Consider the following 16,861-nt stretch of genomic DNA (forward strand, 5'->3'; position numbering starts at 1 on the left):
GACAGATCAGGGCTAGGGGCTTTCTAACCCCCAATCCTCCCAACATGTGAAGTAAAGAGCAGCCAGAAAGGAGTTACTACCCCACTGCCACCAAAGAGAAGAGAATTTTTCTACATTCATATATAATGTATTCCTTTTAGTAGGTAATTAATATAGTAAGTGATGGCAGATAAAATCCAAAATGGTCCATTTAGCCTACCCAGCAAGGTGCTTAGGGTTGTAAATGCCACTCCAAGCAGGTTACCCCCATGCCTTCTGTTTATTAGTTAAAACTAGTTAAAATAATTAAATCATTCAATTTTGCAAAACAAGTATGGTGTGGCGCAGGGGGCTTAATATGGTAAAGACTGAGAACCACTAAACTGTAAATTCAATAATTTTTGTGACTGAACTTGCAGAGGCGTTAGAAAGATAAGTTTGCCTTTTTGCGAATGACACAAAAATCTGCAACAGAGCATACACCGCTGAAGTTGACAGAAAAAAGTGATCTAAGAAATCTGGGATGAACAAATGCTTGTCTTAAGATTGTGTAAAACAGTGCAGTTATGCATCTGGAATACAGAAATCTGAGGGAGCAGTAAAGAATGGAGGATGAGAAGCTGATGTGCACAGACCAGAACGATAGCAGCCAAGTAGCAAAACAGTGTGAACACGGTATCCAGAGCCAGAGGGATGAGCAAGTTTGCTTGCCATAAATGGTGTTTTCGTAGATAGCAGGATGAATCAGCCATGCTGTCTGAGGACGTCCCTCTGGGAAGCTAATGTCCCTTCCCGCACAGCGCTATGTCTGCGAAGTGTGAAGTGGAACCTGTCTGGGGAGGCGGGTGGGTCAGTATGGCTAATTCATCCTATCTATGGAAAACACCATTTACGGTAAGCAAACTTGCTTTTTCCCTGCAGATAAGCAGGTTGAATTAGCCATGCTGTCTGGGAGTCCCCAGCTGAAGGCTGTGAGTGCAGAATGAAGGGTCCCTGTGGGAACATGGTGCAGTTCCCGAGACTGAGTATGATGTGCTGTGCTCAACCTGGTCCAGAGCAGTAGACAGTCTCTTTATGTGGTCCCTGATTGGAGTATGGATCTGCCCACCACTGCATCCGCAGTGGCATGCTGGTCAAGACAGTAATGAGAAGTGAAAGTATAGAGCGAGGACCATGTAGCTGCCTTGCATATGTCCATTATTGGAACCTTACGCAAGTGAGCCACTGACGTTGCCATTGCTCTCACCTGATGTGCCTTTGGCAGACTGGTCAGGGTCTCTAATCTTATACGATAACAGAATTGAATGCACTACGAAATTCAAGTCGAGAGAGTCCTCTTGTAGACCAGTAGACCCGGGGCATTCGGGTTGAAAGCAACAAACAATTGTGAAGCTCTAGATTCAGAGTGTGTTCTACACTTATAATAGGACAAGGCTCGATTGCAGTCCAGAATGTGGAGCCGCCTCTCACCTTCGTTTTTGTGCAGCTTCAGATAGAAAGTCGGTAGGGTAATGGCTTGATGTGGAAGGCCAAAACTACCTTGTATAGAAATGAGGGGTGTGTCTGTAAAGTTACCTTGTCATGGTGAAAATCAGGGTATGGTGAGTAGTGAACCAGAGCATGCAACTCGCTGAATCTTCTTGAGGCAGTCAGATAGACTAAAAATAAACCTTCCACGACAGATATCTCATGTGAATAGTCTAGGGCAGGGGTCAGGAACCTTTTTGGCTGAGAGAGCCATAAACGCCACATATTTTAAAATGTAATTCCATGAGAGCCATACAATATGTTTAAAACTAAATACAAGTAAATGTGTGCATTTTATGTAAGATCACACTTTTAAAGTACAATAAGTCTCTGAAAATATTACACCAGGCCTTAAGACACCAATACATCTCCTATTAGGAAAACGGACCAAGTCAGGCTGCTATAGAGTCCTACACAGAAACTACACGCCAGCAGAAAACCTCACCTGAATCACGTGCTGTCCCTCACCTAACATAGAATAAAGAGACCAAAACGCATAACAAGAAGCATGCAGACAAAAACTGAATTGGAAACTGCAACAAGCCAGAGTCTCTGTATGCAGTGTAACAAAGGAAAAAAGAAACATCACACATCCTTATAAAACAAATCAAGAAATATAAAATCATCAGCAGTAAAACTGTACTAACAAAAAGAACATATTTCGAAACAGCTGATGAGTGGAATATCCAATAATTAAAAACTCATATAAAACATTTCCAGATACCAACAAAATATTTCAAAATAGCAGACACAAAGATCCAGTAATGAAAAATAATAAGGATACAAACATTTTTTTGCTCTGCATACCTGGGAACATTTGATATCCAGGAGTCCTGAGATTGTTCTGAATTAGCAGGAGGTGGGGTGGTTTGCTTGGAACTTTCTCCTCTCTCAGTCACATACCAGCGCTCTCTCTCACACTGGCTCTCAATGACACACCTATACACACATGCTCTCAGTCACTCACATATACAAATGTTTTTTCTCTCTCACTTATATAGGCTCTTAATTACACATTTACACACATGCTGTCTATCTTTTCACGCTTACACACACACAGGCTTTCAATCACATAAATACATGCTGTCTTTTTCTCTCACACACAGACTCTCATTCACATGCTTACAAACATGTCCTCTCTTTCTCTCATTTACACACAGGCTCTCAATCACATACTCACATGCTCCCTCACCTAAATCAGCTCTCAATCACACACATACACACATGGTCTCTCTCTCTCATTTAAACACAGGCTCTCAATCACATACTCACATGCTCCATCACCTAAATCAGCTGTCAATCAGACACAGACACACATGATCTCTCTCTTACTTATACACACAGGCTCTTAATCATACATACACATGATCTCTCTCACACACAAAGGATCTCAATCATACACACATACTCTTTCAAACAAACAGGTTTTCAATTACAAACTTACACATACAGGTTCCCAATGGTAAACTTACATTCATGCTCTCTCTCTCACAGGCAGGATCTCAATCACAGACATACTCTCTTTCACATATACAGGCTCTCAATCATTCACATACATGCAATCTCTCACTCACACACACAGGATCTCAAACACACATGCTTGCTCGCTCATTCATTCACTCTCTCTCTCCCCCTTCCCCCCCCCCCCGGGAACTCGCGGCAGCAGCAGCCACCTCCCAATGCTAACCTCCTTCATTTTCAGCCCTCGCGTAGGCGAAGGCGGAGTCCCATCGGCCGCGGTTGAAGATTTTCATTTTCCTCCGAGCCGCGCTGCAGTCTTCTTCCCGTCGGACACTAGCGTGCCTGCGCGGGAAGACCCGCGCAGGCACCCGATGACTCCAGCGCTGGCACCCGGCTGACACCCGATGACTCCCGCGCAGGCACCCGGATGACTCCAGTCGGCGTGCTCTCTTCTCCTCCCCCCCGCGGCCCGGAAGAGGAAGTGGTGAGCATCGGGTGCCTGCGCGGAAGAAGAGACCACGCTAGTGTGGTCTCTTCTTCCCGCGCAGGCACCCGATGCTCTCCACTTCCTCTTCCGGGCCGCGGGGGGGGAGGGGGGGGGGGGAGAAGACAGCACGCCGGTGCCGCTGACTCCAGCTGTCCTGCTGCGTTCCGCCCGGGCTGACAGCATTTTAAGCCCGGGCGGCGGAGGACCGGGGAGCAGCTGGGTCAGCGGGGAACCGCGAAGTATGGCGACACTTGTCTGCGAGCCAGATGCAGCCCTCAAAAGAGCCATATCTGGCTCGCGAGCCATGGGTTCCCGACCCCTGGTCTAGGGGTTCAAAGGTTGGAAGAATCAGTTGCTCCAGAACTAGATTGAGATCCCACGGAACAGGCGGTCTGTGAACCGGAGGGCGCTGTCGTAGAACACCTTTCATAAACTGGGAAAGTAGAGGGTGGTTGGACACCAGTAAGCCATTACAGAGATGGTAGGCTGCAATGACACTAATGTGGACCCTTACCAAAGCTGCTGCCAATCCTGCCTGATAGAGGGAATGGAGATAGTGTAAAAGGAGTTCCGGTGAGCAGGAGAAGGGGGTCTATGCCCTTGACTTCACACCAGGCGGAGTATCTTAGTCACTTGCCTGGATTTGTTTCGTCTAATAGAAGTCTTTCTGGATGACACCAGCACCTCTTGGATCTCTGAAGTCAAGTGGAGGTGGCTTAATATCGTCCTTTCAACCTCCACACTGTGAGGTGCAGCAAGACGTGCATAGGGTGAAGCAGGGTGCCCCTGTCCTGTGACAGTAGATCTGCAATGTGACAGAAGGGAATGAGTGGTTCAATGGAGAGATGCACAAGATAGGCGTACCACAGTTGTCTGGGCCAAGCTCGAGCTATCAAGATGAGGTCGGCAACGTCTATGATACACTTCTTTATAGTTTGCGATGAGTGGAATCAGGGGGAAGTAAGCGTAGAGAAGTCCTCCCATCCTCGATATGAGAAAGGCGTTTTGCCCAAGTCATTTCTGGTTGGGGTAGACCGAGCAGAACGTCTGCACCTTCCTGTTGATTTCCATGGTGAAAACATCTATGCATGGAATGCCCCAAAGCTTGGAAGCGAGCTTCTGCCACGTCATGGCGAAGTTCCCACCTGTGCGGATGGAAGATTCTGCTTAAATTTGTCCACTCTGGAGTTCTTCACCCTGGGCTAGGTAGGTTGCCTGAAGGATGATGGAACGTTCCTCTGCCCATTCTAGAATGTGCACTGGTTCCCTGCACAACATCCAGGATCCGGACCCCCCTCCTTTGTTTATGTAGAACATCACAACCTGATTGTCCGAGTGGACCATGATGGTTCTCCCTTGAGGGAAGGCCTCAAATGTCCTTATGACATTTCCAATCGCTCGAAGGTCTAGGAGGTTTATCTGTTGAAGACTTTCCCAACAGGACCAGAGCCCTTATGTTTGTATGTGATCCAAATGGGCTCCCCACCACTTGCCTGAGGCATCCGTGGTGAGGATTAACTGATGAGTTGGGGGGGGTGAAGCAGAGATTTGACAGAGAGCTACGGGACATAACTAACATTCCAGGTCCGCTCTCATGCTGCGGGTTAGACTTACTTGCTGGGACAGTGGATGCAAAAATCTATGTCCATTGTGTCTTGAGCCCCCATTACAGGCGTCTTATATGCAGACGAGTATGTGGCACCACATAGATGGCTGCCACCATGTGACCCAGTAGGGTCAAGATATGGCGGGCAGAAGTGAGAGCAGAGTCTCCTAGTTGCATGTCCAGGGTGCGCAGTGTGTGCCCCCGTCTGCCGGAAGGAACGCTCTGCCCTGAGCCATACTTATGCGGGTCCCAATGAACTGGGGGCTCTGCGTTGGAGACTAGATGTCTTGTAATTGATGATCCAGCCAAGTCCCTCCAGGCACTGAATTGTGGTCTGTAGGTTGTTCTGAAGGATGGTCATGGCCACTATCAAGCAGTCAAGGTATGGGAACAACTGGATTCCTTGCTTCCTGAGGAGGCCCACTGCTACTGCTAAGCACTTGGTGAAGGACTCTCTGAGCCGACAAGAGACAAAAGGGGAGCACCTTGCACTGGAAGTGCTATTTGCTGACCTGAAAACACAGGTAACGTCAGGAGGAACAGTGCATAGAGATGTGAGAGTACGCATCCTTGAGGTCCAGCGAACACATCCACATCATTGGGGTTTAGAAAGGGAAGGATGGACTTGAGATGTCATCTTGAACATTTCCTTCTGCAGGAACTCGTTGAGAATTAAGTCCAAGATTGGGCAGAGTCCTCCCGATTTCTTGGGGATAAGGAAATATTGGGAGTAGAATCCCTGGTCTAGCTGAGAGCTGGGGACCCACTGGATGGAATGCTGCTGGAGAAGTTTGGTGAGCTCCTCCTGAAGCCAGCGACAAATACCTGAGGTGGACTAATGCAGGCTCACTTGGTGGGGAAGATGAGGTGTGTTCTTGAAATGCAGAGAATAGCCCTCTCTGACAATGTTGAGAATCCAATGGTCGGAGGTGATCGCTTCCCAAGAGCGGTAGAAATGGGAAATTCTCCCTCCAACATGCAGCTGCAAAAAGTGGCCCAGGTGCTTCTAAAAACCCTGCTGGGTTTTTGTGTTGTTATTATTCGGGGGTAGAGGCTGCTGTCTTTGGGCTCTCTGCCTGCTGCGATAGCTGAGACAAGGTCAGAGGGTAAGGTGGTGGACAGTATGTGGCATATGGCCTATAAGGTTGTCTTTGGAAGTAGGCCTTCCTGTACACAGGGTAATACTTTTTGGTCATAGACTGCTCCGTGGGGAGATGCCAGCGACAACACTGCTATGTTTTGCTCCTTTAATTGGGCCACAGTTTCACGGAGCTTGCCTCCAAAGAGGTTTTCCGGGTGACAGGGGAGGTTGGCAAATTTTTCATGGGCTCCTCAAATGGTGCTGGCCCCGAGCCACGCCATCCGACAAGTGGCTATGGCTCCAGCTGTGGTACAAGCAGAGGTTGCAAAGGCCTCAGATTGTCTGCAGTAAGTGCCGCAACCCCTCCCTCCGGACATAGAATTGTTGCGGTGGGGCTTTCTCCGGCAAAGCGAAAGTGAAGTGTGGCTTGAGTGACTGAAGACATTCGTAAAGGTACTGGGTGATATAAAACTGATGTGGCTGGATTTTTGTGTTCAATCTCTTTGGTACGTCATGCGACAAGCATCCAGACGCTCTTTGTATCAATGGCTTTGATGCATTTTGTGATATACCATTTTCTCTCAAATGCTGCATCGTATCTTTCTTCTTTTTAGACTGCACTGGGGTACAGTGCACAGTGTGTCGAGGAGTCTCAGGTTGCTTACCAAGGTAAAGCACCGACAGACTCAGTTGAACATGGCCATGTAAGACTTGACACACCTGGAAGTGTGCAGTCTGGATCAACACGGTGTGAAGAACTGCCCCCCTTAGGATCTGCTCCTACTGCTGTTGGGAGGAAGCAGAGGAGTGATGGCTGCAGGAAGCCGACCTGCTTTTACTTTTTGCTCGTAAGCTAGCTATTTTTTGCAGTTCTGGATCTTTGTGACCTTTGGGACAAAACCACATGCAGCACAGTTTGATTGGTCATAGTACAGCTCCAGGCAGATAACACATGTCATTACCATCTTATTAACAATCTGACTAAAGTACATGATTTGAAGTCACTAATTGTCGTTCCTTGATGCTACATTCTGGAATGTTTGAGTACTTTTTTCTCCCTTTTCTCACCTTTTTTTTTTTTTCTCAAGCCCTGAGGTTGAACAGCACTGAAAAGTACTGTTTTGGGTCGCTGAGAACTAGCAAGGTAAGACAAAGGTAGACTAAGGAGAAAATTGTGAAAAGACAAAAGCCATTCTTGAAAAGCATGGACAAAAAGACTGAAGAAAGCCTGTGCGACAACTCCAGCACATACTCAGAGCTCAAAGCTCTACTAGCTTGGAGAGACCGTTCCGCTCATTGTAGTCATATGACGTCACCACAGATCATGGCTAATTTAGCCCTGCTTACTGACAGAAAATACTGGCTTTTTGTTTGAGCTCCACCATGGTAACTACCAGTGATGTAACGGAAAATGGGGTCTCTCCTCTGTCTCCAAATGCTAGTATTTATTTTATTAATTATTTAAAAATTCTTATATACCATTTATACAAATATGGCTGTATATCTAAGCGGTTTACAACTGAAAGAATATACATTCATAATAAATTAACTCATTACATACAGAAATACGAGAATCAATAAGAGGAAAGTAAATCTAATACACTGGTAAAATAAAAGTTGTTCAGTTTTCATAACCTCTCACCAGTCAGTAAGAGAAAATAAAAAAGTTTGCTTTAGGCTTATTTTAGGTGAGGGTACAGAGATGGGTCTTAAGAGCTTTTTAAAATTTTTTGGAGTTTGAGATAAGGAGGATGTGATCTGGAAGCGAATTCCATAAAATTGGATCAGCGATCGAAAACGCGCACCTATGGGTTAAGTTCAGTCTGGCCATTTTTACTGTGGGAACTTCAAGTACACATTTATCCATGAATCTTAGTTGACGAGATGGGCGGTAGAGTCTTAGCGTAGAACATAGCCAGACAGACGACAGGTTGTAGATTAATGTGGATGATAGAGAACACTTGATATTGAATATGGTATCGTAGAGGGAGCCAATGAAGGGACTGAAGTGATGTAATGTGTTCTCTTCAAGGGATGTTGGTGATTATACGGGCTGCAGAGTTTTGAGTAAGCTGGAGAGGACGGATAGTGGATCCTGGAGACCTAGGTATAAGGAGTTACAATAATCTAATCCTGACAATATTAATGCTTGAACCATTGAGCGAAAGTCAGAAGGGGAAAAAAGTGATTTTAGTTTCCTAAGTAATTGGAATTTAAAGAAGGATTTTTTGACTAAAGCAGAAATATTAGAAGTCATTGAAAACTAGAGTCAATCAATATGCCTAGGTTTTGTGCGCAGTTTGTTATTGGAATTGTATGATTTTCAAAGATAACATTAGCTGGAGGACAGTGTGAGAAGTCCGAGATGGTGGCTAGGAAAATTAACTCTGTTTTTGCTGTGTTTAGTTTTAAGTTGTTATGTGATAGCCATATATTTATTGTTTTTAAGTATAGTTGTATTAAGGATAAGGTTCTGGACCAAGAATCTGAAGGGGAAGATAACCCACACATAAGATTGTTACAGTAGAACAAAAAGGAAGAAAGTGTTGGGCCAGCAAGCTGAAGAAGGGCTTGCTAGGCAAACAGCTGAAGGCGCTACACAGAGCTTCCAGGGAGGAAGCAGTACAGTATGCTGGGACTGGGTAAACAGTGTAAGATTAAATGGCTTGCCTGCCTGGGTTTCCTAGGGATTTGTGCTGTGGGGATCCCTAAATTCTCCCTCCCCCCTCCCACAGCTGTAGGCAACTCTAAAGTTTAAACATTTAACTATTTAAATATTTACATCTTTAATCGCGGGGTGTAAGGAGTCCTCACTGGTTTCTGTGAACGTTCAGATAAGTGTTTCTTTTTCAGATAAGTGTTTCTTACCCACAAGTACAGAGCTGAGACAGGATGACAGCTGCAGACCTCTGCTAACTAGAGGGGAAAATGATTGCCAATATGCTACATTATCATAGGTCAGCCATGAGGACTAACAGAACATAGAAGAGTAAGGAATTTTCTGGTACGAGAACACAGGGTTCCAAACACAGATCCCTCTATTTAGAGATGGTGAAGGATAATTATGGAGGAATATCATGCACAGATGTTCATAGTTATGACATGCATTACAGCTGCTATTTCAGAAAGAGATTGTTTTAAGCGAAAGGTTACAAGAGTTTATTTAAACACATCTGTGTGAGCTTGCATGGCATCATAGGCCAGCAGATGAAATGTAGTAAAGCCACATGATATGGAAGTAGAAAATCTGCTAGCTTATATGTGGAAACTTGATATGTAAATTTGTTCCCTAAAGAGGAAACAGAAAGAACCCTCTCTGCTTTTGCCATTATCTTTCTTTCTGTATTTATTTGCTGTCACTGACATGGCCCTAATAAAAAAAAAATGTTTTCTAAAACAGTCTCCTTATGATTTCTGGGTAAAAGGGCCTCAATTACGGACTGTAAGATTTATACTGTTAAGTAACCCGGCATCTTAGCTTTATCATAATTCATATATGTAACTGACCTGTTGCAATTTGGTGACCATGTCCTTATAAACCACATCCATGTTGGAATTAGTTATTTTCACCAAAGCAGATACAATGGCCTCCGACTGCTGAGTAGTGAATCCTAGGCAAAACAAAAGTACAGTAGAAGTCAGCTCTCCCCCAAACAGCCAACACGTTCTACAAAAAGTTTCATGTGGGGGTGGGAAGAAACATGGCCTAGGACAGATTATTCATAAATACCTCTTTAATCCCTATAAAGAAATGAAGTATTAAAAGGGTGTTTTATTAGACTCTTCATTTCAAGTCATTCTATTGACCAGCACATTTTACTATGAATGAAGCTGATTTACAAAACTTATCCAACTCAGGGAAAAAAACAGGAAACAAGCACACACAAGTGGAAGGGATGTACAAAGAGGACACAGAGAGAGAGAGAGAGACCACTTATAGGAAGAGGGAAAAAGGAGTGGCAGTTAGGTGGCGGAGCAGAAGACTGTCCACATTGCACAGCAAGGAAGGATAACTGAGGAAAGCGGGAAGAGGGGGGGGGGAATAGCTGACAGAGAAAGCAGAGAGAGGAAAAGATGGGTCCCATCAGAGAGGGGGCTGTGCACATCCCACACCTAGGTATTTTACTTGAGACACACAGAGGAAGCATATGAAATGAAGATTGATAAGAATCTGAAGAGAGAAGTAGTAAGACTTTTACTGAGCTAGGAGAGATGAGCCGTTTCAGTACTGATGGACGACATCACCCATGTGTCATGGCTAATTCAGCCCTCCTGTTTTTCAATGGAGAAAGACCAAAATGGCCCATCCAATCTGCCCAGCTGAGACTCATCCACTTTGGTTAGATATATATACAGTGACTTGCAGAGTATTCAAACCCCTTAAAAAGTCAGATGTGTGGATTACAAATCTCACTTAAGCATACTATCTGGAACAATCTGTGTATTTACAAGCCAGTATGCTCTTACAGTAAAAATTTTCAAAATCATAATTTCTCTGCATTTTTTTGTAAAATAAAATTAAAAACTGAAAAATGCTGCTTACATAAGTATTCATCAACCCTGTGTGCTGCAGAAGCTCCAAGTTTATACAAATGAAAGGTATTGCCTAACAACTGGCTTACAATTGGCCTCTAGCTGTGAATCATTAAAAAAAGATCAGCTTTTCTGGATAAAAGACCCCCTAATTCCAGTATCAATGATCAGACTATGAATCTGAAGGAAAGCTATTAAAATGAAGACCAAAGAGCATTCTAAGAAAAATGATAAAGTTAGAGACGTGCACAAAATAGGAAAAAGCTACAAAATAATATCCAAGTGCTTGATATCCCAGTGAGCACTGATGGATCAATTGTGAGGAAATGGAAGCTGCATCATACCACCCAGACACTCATTGACAAGGCAACCCCTCAAAGCTCAGCATCAAAGCAAGGAGACTTGTGAGGGAAGCCACAGAGAGGCCAACAATCATTTTGAAGGAGCTACAGAATTCAGTGCCTGAAACTGGAGTGGAGGTGCACCAGTCACCCATACCATGAGCTCTGCATACAACTGCCCTGCATGGGAGGGTGGCTAGAAAGAAAATTACTAAAGAAAAACCACATCAAAGCACATCTAGAGTTTGCCAGAAAGCATTAGAGTGACCCAGCTAAAGCGTGGAGCTTTTTGTCCAAAATTCAAAATGCTGGGTGTGGCACAAACAAACCTAACACTGCCCATTCCTCAGCAAACACCATCCCAACAGTAAAATATGGGAGTGGCAGCATCATGTTGTGGGGATCTTTTTCCTTAGCAGGGACTAAGCATCTTGTTAAAACTGAAGGACGGATGGATGGTGCAACATACAGGATAATGATCCCAAGCACAAGGATGAAGCAACACAGGAGTGGCTGAACAAAAAGGTGAATGTTCTTCTGCGGTCAAGTCAAAGTCCAGATCTCAATCCAATCGAGATTCTGTGGCACTATTTGAAAATTTGCAGTCCATAAGCATTATCCAACAAATCTGAACAACCCAGAGCAAATCTGTTAGGAAGAATGGGCAAAAAACACACCAAGTACTAATCTGAAGGGACTGAATACTTATGCAAACAGCATTTTTCATTTTATTTTACAAAAAATGCAGATAAATAATGAACTGTGACTTTGAAAATTTATTTTTAAGAGTATACTGGTTTGCAATAAACATACTGCCTGGAACAATTTGTGTGTAATTTGTAATTCACACAAATCTGCTGACTTTTTATGGGCTCGAATACTTTCGCAAGCAGTATAAATTCCCATATGCAACCCAGCACCAACTTCCCCAACCGCCACCAACCTAATCTCTCAACCATTGTCTTACTACTACCCTTAATGAGGGAGCTGCTTCTGTTGGTGGTTAAGCAGCACTTGTGAGAGAATTGTTTTTGTTAGGGAAAGACTGTTTTATCGTGTAATAGAAATTGTTTGAGGGTTCAACTATTACTGTGCAGGAATATTGTGCGCTGGAAAACAGTTTAAATTGATTCCTTGCATATTTTAATTTTTAAATGTTATTCTGTTCACATCTGTGTATGCTTGGAAAGTAATCACCGCTGTTTGATTCCCATCTTCCCCATCTGTCAGCCATCTCAGTCACATAAAATATATAGAGACATTAACCCAATAAAGAATTTTTTTTCACACTAAATCAATAAGTGGGAGGAAGTGACATCACTCAAGGAAATGGTGGCTTGAATCCAATGCTCCTACCCTGATCCAGCTATCTTTAGCCATCAGAGCACTCCGATCCCAAATATTCTGCAAAAAGAGCAGTGAGAAAGTCTCGGGATATCACTGAAGAAAAAGCAGCTGGATATGAAAAGCTTCTCCTTTACTAATAAGGAGATTATGTGAGCGGCTGGTATCAAGGAGACTGTGGAGGAAGGCCACGCAGAAAAAGCTGCAGGTTGCGGTCTGGACTCTGATGTCACCGAATCGACCAGGGACGAAAGCTGTGTCCAGACAACAGCCAACTTTAAAAAAAATGGTATGCGGTGCTAAGATAAGATATGGCTGGTATAGGAAAATTGGTTCTTACCTGATAATTTTCATTCTGTAGTACCAAGGATCAGTCCAGACTCCTGGGTTTTGCCTCCCCTCCAGCAGATGGAGACAGAGAAAGTTTTGACAGACTCTGCCCTATACCCTGAGGTTACCCATAAATAAGGAGAACCTTATATAATATAACAGAAATACTTTAAAACACACATTTATTAAGAAAGACACATCTTAATGTAACCCCACTAAATACATATACAATCACACATTTAAAAACATCAAACATGAATATCTTATAGGCAGAGAATATTTATAAATGTAATATAATCATAAACAATATGAATCTTCACATATGTTGTATTAAAGTGCTTCTAAATGCAGATTCTCGTAGTTTTCAACTTCGCAGCTCTCCTCCATTAATCACTGCCGTAATGAAATTCACTTGAGTACTACCCGACACTACTCCCGACGAAGATCTCCGTTTCACCTGACAAGCAGGCTTCCTCAGGGGAAACTTCTAATATCCCTGCAACAATCAAACAAAATCATTTACCTCATCCCACATATAACCAATGCCTACATATCACTATAACTATAAATCCTTACCATATGCGTCCAACCAAGGGACACACAAAAATTCTTATCCAAATCACGAATTTCTCCGAAAATCTTTGATACACTTCAATTTCATCAGAGCCTTATATCAATTCTTCAATTTGGTCACGAAACTGTAAACCACAAACATTATTTTCAATCATCAAAGTTTAAAGAAATGAAAGACAGCATACTACCTGAACAAACGCTACCATCACGTACCTTCAAAAGACGGAAGTGACATCATCACTTCCTTTCTGCAAGGATCTCCATTCTACATTCTAAGACGGGTTGAACAACGTTACATTTTCAACTGGGACACTGTGATTCCACATGGACTCAACAGTCCAATTGAATGGGGGGCTTTCATTAAATAATTGGTTGGATGGAAGTATATTTCTTGTTGTAATTTGTTAGTTATCCATTCAGAGGGGTTTGGAATAGATTTACTTTGATTGGTTGATTGTGTGGTTTCCTCCAGTATCTGGAGCAGCGGATTATTGTTGATGAGTGTTCTTTAATTGGTAGTTTAGGTGGTTGAGGACTATATATAGAGTAGGCAATGCACTAGTTTGTGTAGAATGGAGATCCTTGCAGAAAGGAAGTGATGATGTCACTTCCGTCTTTTGAAGGTACGTGATGGTAGCGCTTGTTCAGGTAGTATGCTGTCTTTCATTTCTTTAAACTTTGATGATTGAAAATAATGTTTGTGGTTTACAGTTTCGTGACCAAATTGAAGAATTGATATAAGGCTCTGATGAAATTGAAGTGTATCAAAGATTTTCGGAGAAATTCGTGATTTGGATAAGAATTTTTGTGTGTCCCTTGGTTGGACGCATATGGTAAGGATTTATAGTTATAGTGATATGTAGGCATTGGTTATATGTGGGATGAGGTAAATGATTTTGTTTGATTGTTGCAGGGATATTAGAAGTTTCCCCTGAGGAAGCCTGCTTGTCAGGTGAAACGGAGATCTTCGTCGGGAGTAGTATCGGGAGTAGTGTCGGGTAGTACTCAAGTGAATTTCATTACGGCAGTGATTAATGGAGGAGAGCTGCGAAGTTGAAAACTACGAGAATCTGCATTTAGAAGCACTTTAATACAACATATGTGAAGATTCATATTGTTTATGATTATATTACATTTATAAAAATTCTCTGCCTATAAGATATTCATGTTTGATGTTTTTAAATGTGTGATTGTATATGTATTTAGTGGGGTTACATTAAGATGTGTCTTTCTTAATAAATGTGTGTTTTAAAGTATTTCTGTTATATTATATAAGGTTCTCCTTATTTATGGGTAATTGCGTGTATTGGGGAACCAATATTTGATTATTTTCCCTCAGTTATTGTACACCTTGGTGCTATACCCTGAGGTGCCACCCACAGTCAGTCAGTATTACTCAGTCACAAAGCAGAATGGCTCAAAACCAAACTATATACACTAACTGTAACTTGAACGGGATCACCAACCCCAAGTGGGAACAGGATCCTTTGGAAATGGTACATAACTGTGATCTGCAGACCAGAAATAATTAAATACGGAATGAGCGGACTCTCCATTACCTCTATACTCTAAGCGGGTGGGAGTCTGGACTGATCCTTGGTACTACAGGAATGAAAATTATCAGGTAAGAACCAATTTTCCTTTCCCTGTATGTACCAGGATCAGTCCAGACTCTTGGGATGTACCAGAGCTTTTCTTACCTGGGATGGGATCCGGAGAGGCCTGCTCTGAGCATACCTTCTCCAAATCCTGCAGCACAAGGAGCTTGAACATCCAACCGGTAATGCCTCGCAAAGGTATGCAAAGACTTCCAGATAGCCGCTCTACAGATCTCCTGTGGCGAAATCTGTTGACATTCCGCCCATGAAGTCACCTGCGAACGGGTGGAATGCGCCCTAAGACCAACTGGCAAGGGCCTCCCACGCAGGAGATATGTGGAACTGATAACCTCTTTCAACCAGCGGGCTATTGTTGCCTTAGAAGCCATATTACCTTTCTTTGGACCACTTCAGAGTACAAACAGATGGTCGGAGACTCAGAAACTGTTAGTCACTTCCAGATAACGCAGTAACACCCTGCGAACATCCAACCTCTTCAAATCTATATAAAGAGGGTCCGACCTGCTCAGCTCGGAAAAGGACAGAAGTTCCACTGATTGATTCAAATGGAAAGAAAAAACTACCTTTGGAAGAAAGGAAGGAACCATCCGCAACGATACCCCGGAATCTGAAATCCTCAAGAAGGGTTCTCTGCAGGATAACGCCTGAAGCTCGGAAATCCTACGAGCAGAAGAAAAAGATACTAAAAACACCACTTTTAGTGTAAGATCTTTCAATGTTGCCCTTTTCAAAGGCTCAAAAGGCGCCGCACACAAAGCTGTGAGGACCAAATTTAAGCTCCAAGAAGGACAAGGATGTCTTACCGGAGGGCGTAAATGCTTTGCTCCCCGAAGGAACCGGACCACGACCTGATGCGCCGACAACTGTATTCCCTGTATGGAACTGCGCAAACAACCGAGAGCTACTACTTGTACCCGCAAAGAACTACATGACAACCCCTTGGCCAGACCGGCTTGCAGGAAACCTAAGATATCAGATACGGATGTCCGGGTAGGACCAACCCCATGCACCAGGATTCGAAGACCTTCCATACCCGGACATACGACAGGGAAGTGGATGACTTACGAGACCGCAAAAGTGTAACCACCACCGTGTTGGTATAACCGTTTCCCTTCAGACGTTGCCTCTCAAAAGCCATGCCGCTAGACAAAAGCGATCGACCTGGTTGAAACAGACGGGACCTTGATGAAGAAGGTTTGGAAAATCCCAGAACCGTAGAGGACCTGCCACCTTCAGGTTGACCAGATCCGAGAACCATGGACGGCGTGGCCACTCCGGAACTACGAGAATCACGGTTGTCGGATGTAATTCTATCCTCCGGATTACCTTGCCTATCAGAGGCCAGGGTGGGAATACGTAAAGAAGTATGTTTGTCGGCCAGAGAAGCACTAGGGCATCCAACCCCCTCCGCTCCCAACCGAAGCGGGGTGCCTTTGCATTCCTGAACGTCGCCATCAGATCCATGCTGGGCGTGCCCCACTTGTCGCAGATGAGTTGATAGTCCGCGTTGTCCAACTCCCACTCCCGGGATCCAGACGGTGTCTGAGAAAATCTGCATGAACATTGTGACACCTGCGATAGTTGTCTCGGAGCAACCACCAAACCAGGCTGGACCTCGCAGAATCGGTCAGCGGCAGGGGCAGATAAAATTGTTCAGATACTGGGCTCCACTGAGAAAGCAACGCTGACTGTAAAGGGCACATATGCGCAAAGGAACACGGTACTAATTCCAGAGTAGAAGTCATGGAACAGAGAACCCGCAAGTAGTCCCAGACTCATGGAAGACGTTTGGACAACAAGTCCCGAATTTGTCCCTGAAGCTTGACCATGCGCTCGGTAGTGAGAAACACTCTGCCTTGCTGCGTGTCAAAGTGCCCCGAGGAATTCCAAGGACTGCGAAGGGATTAGGTGACTCTTGGCAACGTTGACCACCCAGACTAGGGCTTGCAACAACTGCATCACACGGTGGACGATGGCTCG

The 16,861-nt window shown here is 44.0% G+C and overlaps 1 protein-coding gene across 1 annotated transcript in view; it reads right to left on the reverse strand.

Moving 5' to 3' along the window:
• The window catches only part of MCUR1 (mitochondrial calcium uniporter regulator 1), a 101,287-nt gene that overhangs the window by 66,623 nt on the left and 17,803 nt on the right, over positions 1-16,861 (reverse strand). The window contains exon 3 of the mRNA XM_029590685.1: positions 9,649-9,752. Within this exon, the coding sequence (XP_029446545.1) occupies positions 9,649-9,752 (104 nt within the window). The remainder of the gene's footprint in view (positions 1-9,648; positions 9,753-16,861) is intronic.

This window comes from Rhinatrema bivittatum, chromosome 2, assembly GCF_901001135.1.
Source record: "Rhinatrema bivittatum chromosome 2, aRhiBiv1.1, whole genome shotgun sequence".
NCBI classification, from domain to species: Eukaryota; Metazoa; Chordata; class Amphibia; order Gymnophiona; family Rhinatrematidae; genus Rhinatrema; species Rhinatrema bivittatum.